The sequence below is a fragment of the Gymnoscopelus microlampas genome (assembly GCF_963454915.1).
Source record: "Gymnoscopelus microlampas genome assembly, chromosome: 24".
Taxonomy (NCBI): Eukaryota; Metazoa; Chordata; class Actinopteri; order Myctophiformes; family Myctophidae; genus Gymnoscopelus; species Gymnoscopelus microlampas.
This window is the reverse complement of record NC_139961.1, coordinates 4303513-4323512: the sequence shown is the minus strand read 5'-3', so window position 1 is coordinate 4323512 and position 20000 is coordinate 4303513. Positions and strand designations below refer to the sequence as shown.

Below are 20000 nucleotides of genomic sequence, written 5' to 3'. Positions count from 1 at the left end.
TTTTCCAGAGTCTTTCCTCCTGAAACCTAGGAAGTTATTCTGGTCTGCAACAGCCAGGGGGACCTTCCTCCTGTGTAAGTCCAGTAGGAGTGATGACCTGGCCATTTCTCTGACAGTGCCATCATCATTATTAACACATTCCATGCCAGACGTTAATCTCATAATGTACTCACTACTGTACTCACTCACAAAATCCTTAAGATTGAGCTGTGCACTGTTTGTTTGGTTCGCGGACATCTCCCTGCTTCTACCAGTGAAAACCACGTGTCAAACGGGGCATCCATGAACGGTTTATGTTATACAGTGAAACACGAGGAGAAAAAACTACAAAGAGAAAATGGAGTTTCAGTTTCATCATTAGAACGGGGGCCGACGGGATTGGCAAAACCGGATCCCAAATAATTCTGTTTCCGGTGGTGTTACAATGAAATGTGCCGTACCGAAAATTGAAAAAAGTTTTTTTTTTTTTTTTTGAAAAAAAGGAAAAAGCGCATAGCCCGTAGGCTACGGGATCGGCGCTTTACGGTTGGATTTATCGGCCTGTAGAACTACGGGCCTGGCGGTCAATGTGTTAAGCATGTGGAGTAGGTGGGTTAGCCTCGTTGCTGCATAGACCCACTCTACATTTGGGATCCCCAGCCCCCCTTCGCCATATGAAAGGAAGAGTATGTCTCGCGTGGAGTGTGTGTTTAGGCCATCTATGTACCTCCTCTGCTGTGAACCTGCAGGTACATGGGAGGTAACCTGGTTCTATGTTTTCAACTAGAAGTTCGGGCCGCTACGCGGCCCGAACGTCTAGCGTGACGCGTCGTTCACTTTGCAGTGCCACCTTACAGGCACCTCACAGTGTGAGAGAGAGTTTTGTGCTCTCCTAAATCCACGGCAGGCTTGGAAGGTACCCACTTCAGAAAGAGGTGACGTGCATCACCTCTCCAATGACCAAAACATACTTTGTGATTACTCAGACCTGGTATGGCAGACCTGTGGGGAGTGTGCAGTGGTGTACAATGTGAAAAGATAGTTGAAATCGCAGGAGATGAAGTTAGCAGTTTATTTGTGTAAAGGGTCGTCGGCGTGGGTTGTGTTGAGGATGGAAGCCGTCGAACTGGTGCATCCTACCTATTTATAGGTAGGATGTGATGTCATGCTGTCGTGAGATTACGTCACACTGGCGTGTCTCATCGTGATGTCACGACCGTGATGTCATATGACGTCACACTGGCTACATACAACGTTACAGACAACCGACATGGCGCAGGATTCAAATTGTATATATAGATGACGTCATGCCAAGGGGGCGTGGCCAGGGGCATAGTGGTGGGTGCGTCTTGGTATTTAGCCTTATAATAATCAAATACAGTTGCTGTGTTACTAACAGCGGGCGGTGGTTCAGGGAAACAGCTGTTGTTCATGATGATATCGATTGCTTTTGACTTACGATGTTGCCAAAGATATGCCAGTTTGTTTCTGATAACTTTGTTCTGCTGCCGATGTGTTTGAGTCCCAGTGGCACGGAGCGCAGGTTGTATCCTTTCACGTACAAAACATAGCTGCGCCTCAATCCAGGTTATGATGGAGTCGGGTGTAATATCCACTGGATAGTCGTCACATAGGGGGAACTTCTTTAGGATTCTAGCAGCATATTTCAAGAGCGTGTATCCGTATGGGCGTCCGTTTCGCTGCATAGTGGAGAATATTCCATTGAAGAAAACGCCAACTAGAACAGAGACCAGCCGGCTCCATGTGTCGGCGCAACGACAAAGTTAGTCCTTTCTTGCAGCCGTTTGGTGTGCAGTGTCCCTCGGTACGTTCTTTCATGTTTCTGAAAAGTAATCCATTCACGGTCCGACAGCGGTCGCACATATTGCTCGAAGTCCACAGGAATATCCCCGACAGGTAGTGGTGAACTCGGGTCGTAGACATTCAGGCTTTGTTTGTAGACTCGGCCACTGTTTCAGCGCTTGTTTAAAGGCTGTGTCCAGAACATCTCAAAACCCTACTGCATTTGCGATGGCAGGTGTTTAAAACTGTAAGCTTCATCTCACTGCTCTCTGCTTGCGACCGACCGGCAGACCCCCACACACACACACACACACACACACACACACACACACACACGCAGAGAGAGAAATTCATTAGGATCATCTGTGTAGCCTACATTAGGTCTGTACTGTAATAACATCATACATGTGTATACAGCCTACATTAGGTCTGTACTGTAATAACATCATACATGTGTATACAGCCTACATTAGGTCTGTACTGTAATAACATCATGTACATGTGTATACAGCCTACATTAGGTCTGTACTGTAATAACATCATGTATATTATGTGTATACAGCCTACATTAGGTCTAACCAGATCATGGGCTGGGGAGAGAAGGCCATAGAGATCCGCTCGGTGGAGACAGGCCATCTGGACGGAGTGTTCATGCACAAGAGAGCCCAGAGACTGAAGTTCCTCTGTGAAAGAAACGACAAGGTGAGACCCTAACCCTAACTGAGGCCTGAGGCCCCATTCTATATGTCTTCTAAATCCCAGAGCCATATAAGGAGAGTTGCGTCACCTCCGTTCCACTTCATGGGGCCAGTCTTCTACAGAGCCTTCTATTGGCCAATAGTGACAAAGCACCGGAACCGGAAGTTTATATGGAATGCACTGGAGTCTATGAGCGTTTGTCACTATTTACATTTTACATGAACCACGTGACCGGTGCTGTTTTCTGCCCCCGAGGTGATGCAACTCTCCAATAGAAGGCTCTGCTAAATCCTAAAGCAGGGGTCTTCAACAGGGGGTCCGGGACCCCTAGGGGGCCCTCAGAGTTACTACAGGGGGTCCGCCAAATCTTTGTGTGATAGGATCTTTTATTTTTACATTAATCACTTGAACCCTAGCATCCCTTTTCTGAGGAGAACTTTAGCCAAAAATAGCCGATCTACAAGCTTGTAGATCGGCTATTTTTGGCAAAGAGTTATAGGTGTAGAGCAGTGGTTTTCAACCAGTGGTCCGGGGACCACCAGTGGTCCTTGAGGGAGTACCAGGGGGTCCCCAGCAAAATTAGTTAACATAGCCATCACAATTAGGGATGTCCGATATTATCGGCCTCCCGATATTATCGGCCGATATTAGCATAAAAATTGATATCGGGAAAATATCGGTATCGGTTTTTGAAAAAAAAAAAAAAAAAATTTTTTTTTTTTTTTTTTTTTGCTTTATAAATAAGTTACAGGAGTTCTTACTGTATATGGTGTGTGTGATATGAAATTTGAGCTTACCCTAATCACAATAATCCCCGCATATATCGGTATCGGTTGATATCGGTATCGGTAATTAAGAGTTGGACAATATCGGTATATCGGTTATCGGTAAAAAAGCCAATATCGGACAACCCTAATCACAATCATTTTAACCACTTAGCTTTGGCTATTCAAAAATAGCAGATCTACAAGCTCATAGCGTGGCACCAAGTGCCGCGCTATGAGCTTGTAGATCTGCTATTTTTGAAAAATTCTTGAAAAAAGTGTGCATATCTTTGAATATTAATATTGTTTAAAGCGAAAATGAACTGATATCTTTGCTTCTGGGGGTCCCTGGCACAAAACATTTTCAAATGGGGGTCCGTGGCCAAATGTATATCAATTTAGGGGTCCTTGGCATGAAAAAGGTTGAAAACCACTGGTGTAGAGGGAAAGAAGAGCCGCAAAAGTTTATCTGAAACACAATTTTATACAATGTAGAGGGGGTCCCTGGTTCATCTCTCTCTCAGCTAGGGGGTCCTTGGCCTGAAAACGTTGAAGACCCCTGTGACCTGAAAAAAACGTATGTTGCTGTATCAGTGGTGCTCAAACGTTTTCTTGTCAAGTGTGGCCGTAACGTTGTAAAACCTGTACTGTTTTTCAGTTTTTTTAAAAGTAAACACTTAGGAGCAATGCTGTTGTGCTGACTTTTATTCTCCCGAACCGTTACTCTGTGCTCAGCACCAGCGATGAACTGGATGTGCGCAACACACTTCTGAACCTCTTCCTCAGTGGTGGAAAGAGTACTCAAAAGTTTTACTTTACTTTACTAAAAAGTATCAATAATGCAATGTAGAAATACTGTTACAAGTAAAAGTCTGGAATTCAAAATTGACTTGAATAAAAGTACAAAAATATTGGTATCAAAATGTACTTAAAGTACCAAAAGTAGAAAGTACTCATTGATGTAGTGGAGTAGAAGTAAAAGAACTACTCCAGTGAAGTAAAAAATACCTCAAAATGGTACTTAAGTACAGTGCTTGAGTACATGTACTTAGTTACTTTACACCACTGCTCTTCCCTCCATCATCAGGTGTTCTTCGCCTCGGTGCGCTCCGGAGGTGCCAGCCAGGTGTACTTCATGACGCTGGGACGCACCTCCCTGATGACCTGGTAGCGCCCCCCCCCCCCCCCCCCCCCCCCTGCCCCCGCACGCACGCCAATGCGTCCAATCGGGACGCACCGGACAAACCGCCAGGAGCGACCAATGACCATTTGAGACGCCCGGACAGGACAACGACGACGATGATGATGATTATGAAGAACGTAATGACATACAAAACTAAAACAGGAGGAGGCGCCGCGCTTCGCCCCGAGCCACACGACAGGAGCTTTGTCCGCGAGCGACCGATGTCGCTGATGTGCCAGACCTTCACCCGGGTCCTAGCTGTTTGTTAACTGTGTTTTTGTTTTTGTTTTTTTGTTTTTTTTAGTACAGGTCATGTTCAGGTAAAAAAAAATCAACACATCTTGTCTCCGCCGCCACAGGGGGGTATAGATTCGCACGTCAAGCATTGACACGCGTGACACGGGGGGGCGACGTCAACAACCGCGGCGTTTCCACATCGTGAAACCCCCCCTTTTTTTTTGCTCGACGTGCAGATCTGACACTTTGGTGGTTTTTCTCTTTCACTTTTTTGCCTTCTTCTCCGTGAACTGGAGGAGGCCGATTAGATTTTTTCTGAAAACCTTGAAATATCCATCAAATACAGGGTATTGGATATCAACTTATGTATGTCACGTTTGTACATAGTCGACTATAGTAACCTTTGTGGGCCACTAATAACGTAGACTTCCACCGAATTTGCCAGACACTTTTCTTTCTCTCTTTTTTTCTTCTCGTTACCACATTGCCTTGCACAGGTGGTGTTGGTGGAGGCGTGGCCCCGTTCATGACTGACTGTCCCGGCATTTGTGCGCCTAGCAAAATCTTTAATACAAAGTACAACTTTTGTACGCGACTCGGTACACCTTAGAAAACATTACCGCTCGGCAACGCAGGACGGCGTTTTATTTTCTTTCTCCGAACATGGGTCATGAACGGGGCTACAGGATAAACTGTGAATTAGACAACGCAGAATTGCCGTCTTGGCTGCGTAGGTAGCACGACGAGCAGGAGACTGAACGGACACATCTGGTGGTAAAGGGCATGAATGCGGTGTGTCCATGGACCTCAATGATAGGTGCTCGTGTAGCGAACCAGACAGAGTCTTGTGCATTACACTCCATAGAGAGGGGGCATGACCAGTTCACCTTTCTTGCAACCAGGGTGGGATATTGAACACCAGCCTCTAGGCAAACACTGAGAAAATTTGATTTGATTTGATGTGTTACTGTGGCAACACAGTCGCCATTCACGTTGTCAGGTACACAGCCGTTTGTTTGCATTATATTCTAAACCAGTGGTTCTCAAACTGTGGGTCCCCATAAGATTTTTGGGAGGTCCCCAGATGATTAGCTTAATGTGCAGCATTGTTTTCTCAGTCAACAGTAATACAGTATAAGTATCTAATTAAGGACAATTTAAGGATTTTAAAGACAAATTTAAGACCATTCCTCTAAAATGAATGAATTAGAGAAAGTAATCAACAAACTATATACTATTAATGCATTGTCAAACATTGGCCAAATTGTCAAATATTAACTAAGAAAATATTCTGAAAATAGCCGATAGATCGTCTATTTTTACAATATTTACAGCATATGTGGAACAAGAGTCAAACAAAATGTAATGCCTCAACTCCTGCTTGTCAGGGTGCAGGGGTCCCCAGTTCAAATAGGATTATTTTGGGGGGTCCCCAGTTCAAATATGATTATTTTGGGGGGTCCCCAGTTCAAATATGTCAACAAAGTTGTCAACAGGAAGAGGGGGGGGTGATTTAAGCCTGTACGACGGTATCGCGTACAATTAAGTACATGATATCAGCTGAAAATACCAAATCAACAAGCTTGCAGATACGGTATTTTTCAGCGTGCAGCATTTTCCTACCGGCGGAATATATAAATGATTTTGTCCTGCCCTGGTTGTATTAGCGTTTAACCAATTCAATTTTTTTAATTTATTTGGCTATTCAAAAATAGCAGATATACAAGCTCATAGCGCGGCACCGAGTGCCGCGCTATGAGCTTGTAGATCTGCTATTTTTTTTCTAATTGTGAAAAGTTGTGCAAATCTTTGAGTATATTTTTTTAAAAGCAAACATTTGTAACTCAAATCTTTGCTACAAAATATTTTACAAATGTTCGCTTTAAAAAATACATATGCAAAGATTTGCACAAATATTCACAATTTTTAAAAAAAATAGCAGATCTACAAGCTCATAGCGTGGCACTCGGTGTCGCGCTACGAGCTTGTATATCTGCTATCGTTGAATAATAATAAATCTAAAATGACAGACATGCATTCCCGGATTCATTGGGTTTTAAGGCTGCGCGTCTCAAGTCAAAACATCTGACATCTCTCTGTTTTCAACGAGGCTCTTGTTTCATGTTCTAACTAAATGGTTGCCTTAGAAATGGACTGGAACCCACCAGAACCCAGATGTATTTTACAGAACCCACTGTAGGGTTTGGCAAGTCACACGTGAAGACGCATGGGCTCTGTTGTGCCGTAGGACCATATTAGTTTGAACCATGTGATTGAATATTGGACCTCTTCATTTTTTGTTTTTAATTTTTTTTTTGTGCCATTTTTGGGCTTCAGACAGGCAGATAAATTGTACATTTTGCTGACTCAGTCCCAGCGGTGGTATGTTTTTTTGTTTTAAGGAGATGAATATACCACTTAAACTGGACAGTTACCTACTTCCCACCATTTTTTTTTCTCTCTGTATTTTAACATTTTCTCCTCTCGCCCACTTCTCTGAAACACGAAGGAAGGGACTGCACTTGTTTTGTCAATATTGTTTTTCTTTTCTCTGTGGATATTATCCTGGGCGGACGTCTCTCAATATTAGACGGCCTCCACCCACCCTCAACTGTCTCTGATGGCTCTTTTGGACTACAACGAGTTAACCTCCAGAACCTGCCATAACCTCAAACCTTCCTGAAACCCGTGTTAGTTCTGTGACGGCTTTGTGTTTACATTTACGTTATAACAAGAACAATAGCAGATATATGAAAGTATAAATTCAGACTTTTCTGGGCCCAAATGTATCTGAAACCGAGCCGCAGCGTACGGAAACACATTTCACGGCATGGTTTGCTTGGTTTTTGTAGTCGAAAACAGCCGTTAGAGTGACTTAGCCCATTTAGAACTGGAAAGCCTATACGTTCTTCCGTATATATACCCTTCAATCCGGGACAGCATCGTGTCAGCTAAGATGTTGCTATGTACAGTATGTGGCAACATGAATTATTTTTTAAATTTCTGGAATAAAAAAATTCTAAAAGTTTTTCAGAAAACTTGGGTTAGGATTTAGAAGGCTTTTAAAAAAAAGAAAATGGGCCTCAGATCTAAATGGGTTAATTGGGGACCCTCCCAGGTTGGTGTGACTGTGCGTGAGGAGAAACTTCTAAAGAACATCCGAGGTTTCATGTCGTCACCGAGCCCACGGCGACATCCACTGACCCCCCTGCTCCTGTTTAACCCATTAAGACCTGGAACGCATCTGTGTCATGTGTTTGATTTGAGCTAAAAAGCATTATTTTACACTTCGGCTATTCAATTCAATTCAAAGGGCTTTATTGGCATGAGAAAACATACGTTTACATTGCCAAAGCAGAAAGCACAATACAACAATACAGCTATTCAGAAATAGCAGATATACAAGCTCATAGCGCGGCACTCGGCACCGAGTGCCGCGCTATGAGCTTGTATATCTGCTATTTTTTTATTTATTGTGAAAATGTGTGCAAATCTTTGAATATATATTCTTTTAAAGCGAACATTTGTAACTCAAATCTTTGCTTCTGGGGGGGGGGGGGTCTCTGGAACAACATATTTTGAGATGGGGGTCGGCGGCCAAATACATATAATATTGGGGGTCCTTGACATGAAAAAGGTTTGAGAACCACTGATACAGAAACATACGCTTTTCCAGAAAACTGTTGGGATTTAGAAGACATTTGTAGAATCGGCTTCTTTCAGGTCTCAATGGGTTTTTAAGGTGCAGTCATTCCATTTCATGATGGGACCACCTCTTCCACGAGAGGCAGGGAACGAACCGAAATGAGATGCTTTTCACATGTTTTTTTTGTAACGTGATCTGACAAAGGTGGCGTGTTTGCTAAAGGCAGATAATACCAGTGTTACCAGACCACCCTTCTAACCAGGTGAAATGTTTATTTTAATGTTTGTTTGTTTGTTTGTTTTAATTAACACGGGAGGTTGAGATTATTCTTTTTTTTCTTTTTTTTCTTTTTTATTCTTGTATTTCAGGAATTGTGATCATTGTATAATAACACTTTTCTCCGATGAGTACGCGACTGCGGTGTTTTTTTTGTTTTTGTTTTGTTGAAATTGTTATGCACACACCTTATGATGAACATGTTTACAGAAGCAGTTGTTTTGTTAAGCATCGATATGAATATTTATGGTTTCTTTTTTGGGGGGGGGGGGGGGGGGCGGGGAAGGGGAAGTTTTCACATTTTTTCTCCCTTCTGTTTTTTTTGTATTTTGTATTATTCTCTTTTTGTATTATCGTTTTCCAGGTTTCATGTGTACAGGAATAACCATCAAACGTTTTTTGTTTTTTTTTTGCCCACGTTTTCCCACAGAGGTGTAGAATTCACGGATTCTAAACGCCACAGGGTCCAGTGGGTCTCTCAAAGTGGACCCCCCCCCACCCTCAGCATGGTTTCTTGAAGGGGGTTCCGAATAATGGACCCTTTACAGGTCTGTAACTCTGAGAGCGTACAGATGCGGGTCCATTTGGTTCCATCCGTACACCCTCAGAGCTACGGGGTGGGGGGGGTCCTTGACGTTCTAAAGTTTGAGAATCAGCGACCTCGGTAACGCACGGTTTTGCAGCGATTGTTGAATAAAGTTGTTTTTTTGTACCAGCCAGGTGCCTGCAGGGCCACGTATGTTATTTCCTCAAGTGTCTCTGCCGCGCCTCTCTTAATTTATGTCCTCTGTGTGTACTGTACTATGGGAATTGTATTTTACTCAAGGTCTTTTTTTTCCTTTCTCCTCCCATTGAATAAAAACCTTAAGTAATGTACCGTGTGGCGTCATTCTCCCACTTTTGAGATCATTATGCCGTTATGGTTGTTGTTTTTTAAACTAAATCATCATCATTTATTTAATCCAGTGGTTTTCAGGCCAAGGACCCCCTAGCTGAGAGAGAGATGAAGCAGGGACCCCCTCTATATCGTATTGTTTCAGATTCAACATTTTTGTTTACGTGGTCTGCTCTTTTTTTCCCTCTACACCTATGCCTCTTTGCCAAAAAATAGCCGATCTACAAGCTCACAACGCCTCGCAGCGCGAGGCGTTGTGAGCTTGTAGATCTGCTATTTTTGGCTGAAGTTCTCCTAAGAAAAGGGATGCTAGAGTTCAAGTGGTTACGGTAAAATAAAAAATCCTATTACACAAAGATTTGGTGGACCCCCTGTAGTAACTCTGAGGTCCCCCTAAGGGTCCCGGACCCCCTGTTGAAGACCCCTGATTTAATCCATTAAGACCGGGAACGCATCTGTGTCATTTTAGATCTATTTGGCTCTTCAAAAATAGCAGATCTACAAGCTCGTAGCGCGGCATCGTGAAAATTTGTGCAAATCTTTGAATATACTGTACATATTTTTAAAGCGAACATTTTTAACTCCAATATTTCCTTCTGGGAGGTCCCTGGAACAAAATATTTTGGCGGTCAAATACATATACTTTTGGGGGGTCCTTGACATGGAAAAGGTTTGAGAAGCACTGATTATAGCAACATAGGTTTTTTTTTAAACTGTTTTTTGCATTTAGAAGACATGTGTAGAATCCCCAGAAGCAAAGATTTGAGTTAAAAAGGTTTGCTATAAAAAACACATATATTCAAAGATTTGCACAAATTTTCACAATTCTTTTTTTTTAAATAGCAGATCTACAAGCTCTTAAGAGCTTAAGAGCTTGTATATCTGCTATTTTTGAATATCCAAATAAATCTAAAAATTACACACATATGCTTTCCCCTGTCTTAATGGGTTAACTCAATACCACATGGTATGGAACACATGCACGTGCACACATAGACATCAAAGGGGGCTTGAGCCCCTGCCCTTTTGTCTGTCGGTAAAAAAGTGCCCTTGTCTCCTCTGACTGTAAACTGTAGAAACCACTGCGCGCGGCCGTTGGCCTCGCACCTGCAGTAAAGCTTACACATTGAGTGCCAGGGGTTTTTCAAAACAGGGTACCTCCAGTGCCTGGAATTTTAACCATTTTTGGACCTTTTTCAAGTAGTCACAAAACATTTTCAGTGATCACCGTCCTCACGGTGATCCCCTCATTACACACATAGAGGTCTCGTACAATCCGGGGAAAAAGATTAAAAACATTCGGTAATCCGTTCCATAGTTGCAGCCAGTTGAAAATAGTCGAAAATACATCGTAAAAACAAAAAGTACACAGGAGCCGAGATACAGGCTTTTGAAGTCATAACTCAACCAGGAGGTGGATTGGAGTCTAAATCTTCGTAAAATGATATCTCCTGGTGCTGTGAAGGAAAAAAAAAAAAAAAAAAAAAAATTGAAAAAAAAATATTTTTGGCCAAAAACGGCCATAACCGTTTTTGGCACACCATGTTAGGATTATGAAAAACGGTCCGGACCGTTTTTGGCACTCAATGTGAGCCCCGTGCCGTGCAGTGCTCGCGCAGAATTATAATTGATTTACAAGCTCACAACGCGTCGCAACGCCAGGCATTGTGAGCTTGTAGATCGGCTATTTTTTGGGTGCGCGATACCGCCCGGCAAACGAAGTATATTATACACAATCGAAACCTAACTGAGGGCACAACTGAACGCAGTGAATGCACGCAGAACACGGACCAATTGTTTGAGACAGATTAGGTATGTATGGACAAAAATATATATATATATAACTGTTAATTTGAAATTACTTGTCAAGCAGGAGTATATATATATCTCTCTCCCTCCCTCTCTCTCTCGCTCTCGAGGGGTGCGTTCGGAAAATACGCACCGGAGCACGCTCGCCTATTAGTTTGTATTGGCCAGTGCGCCCAGTGCTGTATTTTCGAACGCACCCTCCCCGTCAGCAGCAGTGGTGGGAAAAGTACTCAATTTCTTTACTTAAGTAGAAGTACTCATTATACAGAAGAATTAACAGTGGCGTCGTTAGGCGGGGGCTTCGGTGGCTATAGCCACCAATGTTTTATCCAAAGCCACCAATAAAAAAATATATTTAAAAAAGTTTTTTCTTTTTTTTAATTATATGTCGAATGTTTAATTATATGTCATCTCTCTCTCACTCTCTCTCTCTGAGTCTGTCTCTCTCTCTGTGTCTCTCTGTGTGTGTGTGTGTGTGTCTCTCTCTCTCTCTCTCTCTCTCTCTCTCTCTCTCTCTCTCTCCACACTCTGCTCTCCATTCCGACATCTCGCCACTCGACTAGTGGCTTCCGCGTGCGGTTAGGGTTAGGTATAGGGTTCGTAACGTTAACGTCGGAAAGGCGACATGTCGGAAAGGCGAAATGCACCCCTCTCTCTCTCTCTCTCTCTCTCTCTCTCGTCTTATTATTTAGAGTCCTTATGGAGTACCTGAAAACACGTGTGATGCTCATAGAGGCATAATATCCTACTATCCTATAATTCTAGTAACCTCTGTGCGTTTGTAGTGGAGGTGAAGATACCCGGTTCTCCTCACTGGCTGGACCAATTGCTCTGATTTTGCACACAGCCATTGACCATTACCATCTGAACACAACTGTGAAGCCCGTTTTTCAATTTCATCAAATCTCAGCTTCTTATTTGCGTTTTTGTGTCAAACTGTCGCCATGGTTACGGGGCTGCCCAGCTATGGGACGAACTGCCTCCCGGGTTGCCAGATCATGTGCGCATATCCCCCCACGGCTGCGCTGCGCCGACCGGGTATGGTCTAGTAACTAGTAACTATAATAGAGCTATGCCTATAATATAACTAGTACCTGAAAACACGTGTGATGCTGCATGTTGTTGTCAACAAGAGGGCTTCGGTGCACTTCCGCGTCACGTGATGAGCACTGTTGCCAGATTTTGTGAGAGAAATAAGCAGCCAGGTCTATGAAAACAAGCCCAAGTTTACATGACATCATTATCTTGATGATCGGCTACTTGTTGATCGAGCTTGTAAATCTGCTATTTAAAATATATATATATATTTCCAAAAACAATTCAGATGGGGTCTGCAGAGAAATACATTCATTTTGCTTTCCACGTGCTGTGGAAAAACTTGTTGAGGCCGGTTGTGTACCTTTAAGACAGGAGCCGTAGTTGAGCTAGGTTGCCACTGCCTAGTTGAGCTAATTAGTTGATATAATACAGGTGTGTGAGTATGGTGCAGGCAGGTGATTTTGATCAGTTCAGTTAGTCAGTTCTCACTTACGAAGCAGCAGACTCACAGTACACTGCACCTGTAGAAGTTTGTTTGGTTCCCTGATTCAGTTCAGCCTTTACAGAAGCATCGTTGGTATGATATTATGTTTATGTTCAATGTTATTTCTGATATTTTGTGTGACACAAATGGGTATAGCCTTTTCTGGATTTCATTACTGTTTGCAACTATTGTATAATGAAGGAAACCATACCTACCTGTAACCTGCTAAAATGCACCTATCGTACCTTCGTACAGTATGTATTTACCTGAATGTGTTATTGTATGCAAGCTAAATGAGTGTATTATTTGCAGTGGTGGAAAAAGTACTCAAATTCTTTACTTAAGTAAAAGTACCAATACTGCAATATAAAACTACTCTGTTACAAGTACAAGTCCCGAATTAAAAATGTACTTGAGTAAAAGTACAAAAGTATTGGCATCAAAATGTACTTAAAGTACCAAAAGTAAAAGTACTAAATATTTGAAAATAGCCGATCTACAAGCTCACAACGCGTCGCGATGCGACGCGTTGTGAGCTTGTAGATCTGCTATTTTCAAATAGCCTATGTGTAAAATAGGTTTAAACTGGTTAATGTATGTTTCATTATATCATAATTTATATCTGCAAAGTAACTAGTAACTAAAGTTTTCAAATAATTGTAGTGGAGTAAAAGTACAATATTTGCCTCTGAGATGCAGTGGAGTAGAAGTAAAAGTATTGGAAGTTGGAAATACTCAAGTAAAGTACAAATACCTAAAAATTGTACTTAAGTACAGTACTTGAGTAAATGTACTTAGTTACTTTCCACCACTGATTATTTGATTTGTATGAGATTTACAGTACTTTCCACCACTGATTATTTGATTTGTATGAGATTTACAGTATGTTTATTGTATCATAAATGTGCATATTGTTTTCTTTCCAGTGTTACCCTACCTTGGATGTCACTTTAAACAAGTGAAGACGTCTGTGCAGGGGGCATAGGAGTGACAACAAACACGGCGCCCAGTTCGAAAACCATGGAAAAGCAGCATAAAGACGACAATGTCGTCAAACTTGTAACACAAGGGAAGGTTTCAGGACAGTTTAATCAACACGGTTTCAGTAAACTGTCACCTCTTGTGCGCATCGCTTTGAAAGACATTATCAGTGAAGAGCTAGAAGACCACATTTTTATGGGCTTCATCAAAAGTGGCCGATACATCCTGTCCTACACCGAAGTTGAATATCTGGGAGAACCAACTACGGGCTGCAAGTACTGCAACTACACTCTGTTTTGGTGGGAGTTTAACCTGCACAGTAAACTCAAACTGGTCCAACAGGTGAAACTCTTTGCAGATATGGATGCTGAAACAACATACGACCTCTATGTGTGTGAGTGGCCCAACGACGACTCCAACATTGCCATCTTTGGCACAGAGGATGGCAATGTCCTCAAGGATGTTGATGAATTACTGCGCAACTGTTTCTTCACCATTGCGCCCAACCCTCCATCCAAACCCTGCTCTCACTGCTCAGCCACGACCACACGCACAGGTAGCGGTGGTGGTAAATGCCTGGAACACGGCTATGCGCTCCACGGACAGTTTTATGCGGAGTGTCCCTTCCCCTTCCAGCCAGCCTTACAGCTGAAAAAGGACAAGGTCATCCTGTTGAAAGGAAGCATAATTTTCAGGGCCGGAGATTGCGGACAGCTGAGCAGAATGTTGGTGGCCTGTGCCATCTACCCGTGTCCAGCAGGTGAGCAGAGCCAGTCATGTCAGATGCTCTACGCCAAGAGAGCAGCTCCTCCATCAGGTCAACCCTCTTCTTCTGCTTCCATGCTACCTCAGGGATCTGCTGAAGGCACACATCCATCCAACGGGTCCACTGCTTCCTCCTCCTCATCCTCACCAACCCTTCCCTCGTCCTCATCTCAAGAGGCAAATATCTATGTCGGCTATAGACGCCTCCACTACCACCTCCCACAGCCAGGGGCAGAGGGAGATTATGTTAGACCTTGTTTTTTACGTGCTACAGATCTGAAGGGCAGGGACCAGAAGTTGGTCACCGGTGGTCCGCATGATGGACAGAGCTTGTGTGTGGAGGAGATGACTTTGGATATTTGTCATCTTCTTGAAGTGTTGCTCCATGGTGATGCCGTCTGGGCCGTCTGGGACCCTCAGAGGACAGAGTCCTCTGAGTTTGACTTTGTCATACTGGAGATGTGTCCAGAGACCAACAAAGTTTTGATCGGAATTGCCCTGTTTTGGAAACGTGAGGAGCGCAACATGCAGGTCAGCTGGGACCTCAGCACAGGGCTGTGCAGTGTCATTGGGGTCAGTGACCTCACAAATGACCTCCCTTACGAGCATCGTCACCATGGTCGCGCTGTGGAGTCTCACAGGAAGTCCTGTGTGGACACGGTGATGGAGTGCTCTGTTCCAGAGAGCAGCTCCCACCACGTCAACGTCATAGAAGCAGATGCAGTGGATCTGTCCAAAAGTGTGTTGGCAGACACTGAGCGATGCACCTGGGTGACAACAGGGTGACAACAAGATGACTGTATCGGCCACATTGATTTTCTTTTTTGAATAAAAATACTAAATACACACATCTTTTAAGTGTAGAATGTAAACTTACATTTTGAGCAAACCTGCTGTTTCTCATTTTTGATTGTTTTGAGATATTTCAGTTGTTAAAGATGAAGATCTAGTTTGTTTTGAGGCTTTTTTTTGTTTTTGTTTTGTACTGCATTACATTACTGCAGATGTCAACCAAGAGCTGGAGTTCAATAAAGTTATGCAGAGTTACTAATGTGAGTGTCTTCTTTAGCAAGATCTGCAACTCTAGTCAATGAAGAGATCATTTCATCAACAGAGAGGTGGTCTGTCAGGTTGTGTGTACATGCATGTAACCACTTTATATCTGGCATCCCAATTTGGGGCATGTCATTATAGAATATAGTAAAAATAATCTCATCTACATCAAAATATTCTTAAAGTGCCAAAAGTAAAAGTACTCCTTATGCAGAATATCCTGTTTCACAAGGTATCATGTACAATCATATTACATAGTACAATATTTGCCTCTGAGATGTAGTGGTACAAATAGCCTAAAAGTATTGATAATTGTGAAATACAAAATGGTACTTCAGTACAGTATTTGAGTAAATGTAATTAGTTACTTTCCACCACTGATAAATACATTTTTGTAAGTGAAGACAGTGTATGGGACCCTTTTTTTGCTCTTCAAGTTGCAGGCACAATAAAACAGAACTTTAATTCACATTTGTTTAATCAGTCAACGTTCACGAAACAACATAAAAATGATAATCACTGTCAGGTCATGGGCTACTCATAGCAGCTATTTGAATTATTGTCTAAATAAGATAAAGACATTACAGATATTACATGCAAGTCTTAAATTCTTTTAATTGTTCTATACAAACATTGTGATGTTCATGTAAATTGAACAATTGTAAATGATTCAATATGCTATAAATTACTCTATTATAATTATTTGAATAAATTAATTCAATGCACAGTGAAGTGGTACAAGGCAAGGTCCAAACATTGCCACAAGGTGGCAGTATCTATCTACTAGGATTGACCTACTCTCTATTGTATGAACACTTAAAAGATGAAAGGTAATCAATTTATCCACTGAGCTGTGTAAATTACTTCATGATAAATAACTATTAAACTAACCAAACATTCTTATGGTGTTCATTCAGACTCCTTGTCAACATAGTCAAGTCAAGACTCAAGAGTATTTTTTTTCATCAACAAGTGAAAATTCTATCTATCCATCCATGCACGCACGCACACACAACTTTATGGCACATTTTACATCAAGGGGCCCACTCTTACGTGCCAACTTCCTGTGAATCCTGTGAATCTCCTTAATATGGAGAACACAACCTTATACCAGTGCAAATCGTTAATTCCACATATTTGATTACATGAGGATGCAATCAAGCCAACAGAGAAACAATGAGGACGACCATCAATGTATACTCCATATTCAGCCTATAGTCTAATGGAACACATATTCATACAATAACAATATTCGTACAGATGTATCAAAAGGCATGCCATGCATTATTTGAACAGGAAGAATGTTTTTATTTCAGAAAAGCACCAATTTACCTTTAGTTTAACAGAATGCAGTAATCAAATTAATGTCAACATAAATGGGTGAGTTATATATAGTGCCGTGGCAGATATTTTTGTCTAAAATTAATTCATGCTAACATTAATGCTTAAACTCAAACAAAACATGCACGCATGTAATGACTAATATAATCATAGTACTAATAGAGGCCCATAACAATGAATCATATAATCATAGTACTAATAGAGGCCCATAACAATGAATCATATAATAATAGTACTAATAGAGGCCTATAACAATGAATCATATAATAATAGTACTAATAGAGGCCTATAATAATGAATCATATAATGAAAGTTGTCAACTTGTGAGATAGAGGATGCTATGCCAAGTTTTACCACAAGATGGCGCCAGGTGCCTGTCTCTTAGTGTGCAGACCCCATATCCTGCAGGGACGCTCGTGCTGTGAGTGGCTGGTTGGTTGCAGTGTTGTAAAGTAACTCATTACTTTTAACTCAAGTACTGTATTTAAGTACAATTTTTTTTTTTTTTTCTCTCCAATCTTCAGTACTTTTACTTCTACTCCACTACATCTCAGAGGTAAATATTGTACTTTTTACTCCACTACAATTATTTGAAAAAAGTCAAAGTAAGTTACTAGTTACTTTGTAGATTTACATTTTTATATTATAAAACATACATTAAAACCACTTAAGCCCTATTTTATACCTAGGCTATTTGAAAATAGCAGATCTACAAGCTCACAACGCGTCGCATCGTGACTTGTTGTGAGTGTTTGTTATGACTTAAAAATAATAAAATGTAAATGTTTTCGTGTACTCTCGAAGGTATAACAATCTATTCTAGCCAATCACCGCACATGCTCTGCTCACCGTCCCCCCGGGCTATAGGATTGTAACCAGTCTAGCTCCTCCCACTTCCGTCAAGACAAACGACCTCAGTGGAAATAATTTGACTAGACGTTTTTTCAAAATAAAGTTCACCACTAACGTGTTTAATAGTAAGAATACTACCTTTGGCTATTCAAAAATAGCAGATCTACAAGCTCATAGCGCGGCACCGAGTGCCGCGCTATGAGCTTGTAGATCTGCTATTTTTGAATAATCTTGAAAATGTGCGCAAATCTTTGAATATATTTATTTTAAGAACATTTTTGAGAACATTTTTAAAGTCTTAAAGTCTTTGCTTCTGGGGGTCCCTGGCACAAAACATTTTCCAGATGGGGGTCCACGGCCAATTGTATATCAATTTAGGGGTCCTTGGAATGAAAAAGGTTGAAAACCACTGTTTTAAGACAGGGGTCTTCACTTTTCAACCCAAGGACCCCCTAGCTGAGAGAGAGATGAAGCAGGGACCCCCTCTATATTGTATAAAATTGAGTTTTCGATTCAACTTTTTCTGTTTACGTTTACTGTTCTTTTTCCCCTCTACACCTATATACCTCTTTGCCAAAAATAGCCGATCTACAAGCCCGAGCTTGTAGATCTGCTGTTTTTGGCTAAAGTTCTCCTCAGAAAAGGGATGCTAGAGTTCAAGTGGTTAAGGTAAAAAGAAAAATCATATCACACAAAGACTTGGCGGACCCCCTGTAGTAACTCTGAGGACCCCCTGTTGAAGACCACTGTTTTAAGAAGATCCATGACCTTTATTTTGAAGTCCAAACCGGACGTGGTTCCACCAGCTGTGTGTGTGTGACTTGACGGTATGTGACGTCAGAGCGGAGCGGCTTGTGGTGTTCAGGATGAAGATACAATGTGTCCACACAGCCTGATCATGATGTGTTGATGCTTATTGTGTTGACTTTAAATACACACTGTTGTTGTTGTTGTTGTTGTGGAGCTCCACATGATGATGACCCTGCTACCGTGAGTACACACACACACACACACACACACACACACACACACACACACACACACACACACACACACACAGGGTCGTGACGGCTGGGCTCTGACTGCAGGGATGGCTGAGTGTGTTATTTGAGTAAAAGTATCAGTACTGCAATGTAGAAAATACTCCAGGAATTCTAAATTGACCTTAGTAAGTATTGATTTCAAAATGTACTTAAAGTACCAAAAGTAAGAAAGTACTCATTATGCTGAATGTCCCATTTCACAAGTTTTCAAATTGAAAATAGCAGATCTACAAGCCCACCCTTGTGAGCTTGTAGATCTGCTATTTTCAAGTAGCTACTGTATTTTGAAATACAAATTTAAAAAGTAACTAAGTGACTCAAAGTTTTCAAATAATTGTAATGGAGTAAAAAGTACAATGTTTGCCTCTGAGATGTAGTGGAGTAGAAGTAAAAGTACAGTACTTGAGTAAATGTACTTGCTTTACACCACTGCTGGCTGGCAGTGCAGTGCAGTGCACGCCCCTGTCTGCGTGCATCACCACCACAAAAAAAAGGACAAAATCTAAACTTCCAGATGCATCACATGCATGGTTGCATTGTTGCATGACCGACTCACACTCCTGACTCCTCCAACAACATGCATGTGGAAGTCAGCATGCATTCAGCAAGCAGTGTGTGCATTATTTTCAGGAGGTCTGTAAGGGTCCTCTTACATGTTAACTAAAATGATGATGAATGCGTGTTAAAAAAAGGAAAAAGATGCATGTTGAATGTATGTTGAAATATAAACGATTATGCTTGTGTTTAACTAGAAATGTAAAAATATGCATTGAATGCATGTTAAACCAAAGAATTATGCATGCTTAACAAAAAATGGTTATGCATGTTTAAATATAAATGATTATGCATGCTTAACTAACAAAACAAATGTATGCACTATGCATGTGTTGAATGCATGTTGAACAAAAAAATGTTGCATGTCGTGCAAAACTGTTTATTATGCAGCATGTTGAACACATGTTGCAACTACATATTATGTTGCATGTTGTAACTCGCACTCCAACAAACATGCATCATTTTGAGCTGATTGTAAGGACAACTCAAAATAGTCAAAATGATCGATACATGTAGAACTCAATGGTCATGCATGCAGGCAGGATGGATGCATGTTGTATGATGAACTAAATATATGTATGCATGTTCAACTCAAAA

General features: G+C 41.6%; 3 protein-coding genes across 7 annotated transcripts in view; all 3 read left to right on the top strand.

The window, feature by feature from the left end:
• The window catches only part of LOC311040902 (mitogen-activated protein kinase kinase kinase kinase 4-like), a 113165-nt gene extending 99376 nt beyond the window's left edge, over positions 1 to 13789 (top strand). For 3 of the 5 annotated variants that reach the window (XM_084051309.1, XM_084051307.1, XM_084051306.1), the window contains 2 exons: positions 2345 to 2484; positions 4333 to 4489. In XM_084051309.1, the coding sequence (XP_083907435.1) occupies positions 2345 to 2484; positions 4333 to 4416 (224 nt within the window). In that variant the 3' untranslated portion in view covers positions 4417 to 4489. Of the gene's footprint in view, positions 1 to 2344; positions 2485 to 4332; positions 4490 to 13739 lie in introns of those variants that run through there. The other 2 variants (XM_084051308.1, XM_084051310.1) reach the window with 2 other exon arrangements.
• Positions 13790 to 13833: 44 nt separating this feature from the next.
• On the top strand, positions 13834 to 15345 carry LOC311041064 (DDB1- and CUL4-associated factor 15-like; the record flags this gene model as incomplete). The annotated part of the gene is made up of 1 exon (XM_084051502.1): positions 13834 to 15345. One exon carries the CDS (start codon positions 13834 to 13836, stop codon positions 15343 to 15345), a length of 1512 nt encoding a protein of 503 aa, XP_083907628.1.
• Positions 15346 to 17313: 1968 nt separating this feature from the next.
• LOC311041063 (putative ribonuclease ZC3H12C) overlaps positions 17314 to 20000 on the top strand; it is a gene marked incomplete at its 5' end in the record, with an annotated part of 25862 nt that continues 23175 nt past the window's right edge. Inside the window, one exon of the mRNA XM_084051501.1 lies at positions 17314 to 17385. Within this exon, the coding sequence (XP_083907627.1) occupies positions 17314 to 17385 (72 nt within the window). The remainder of the gene's footprint in view (positions 17386 to 20000) is intronic.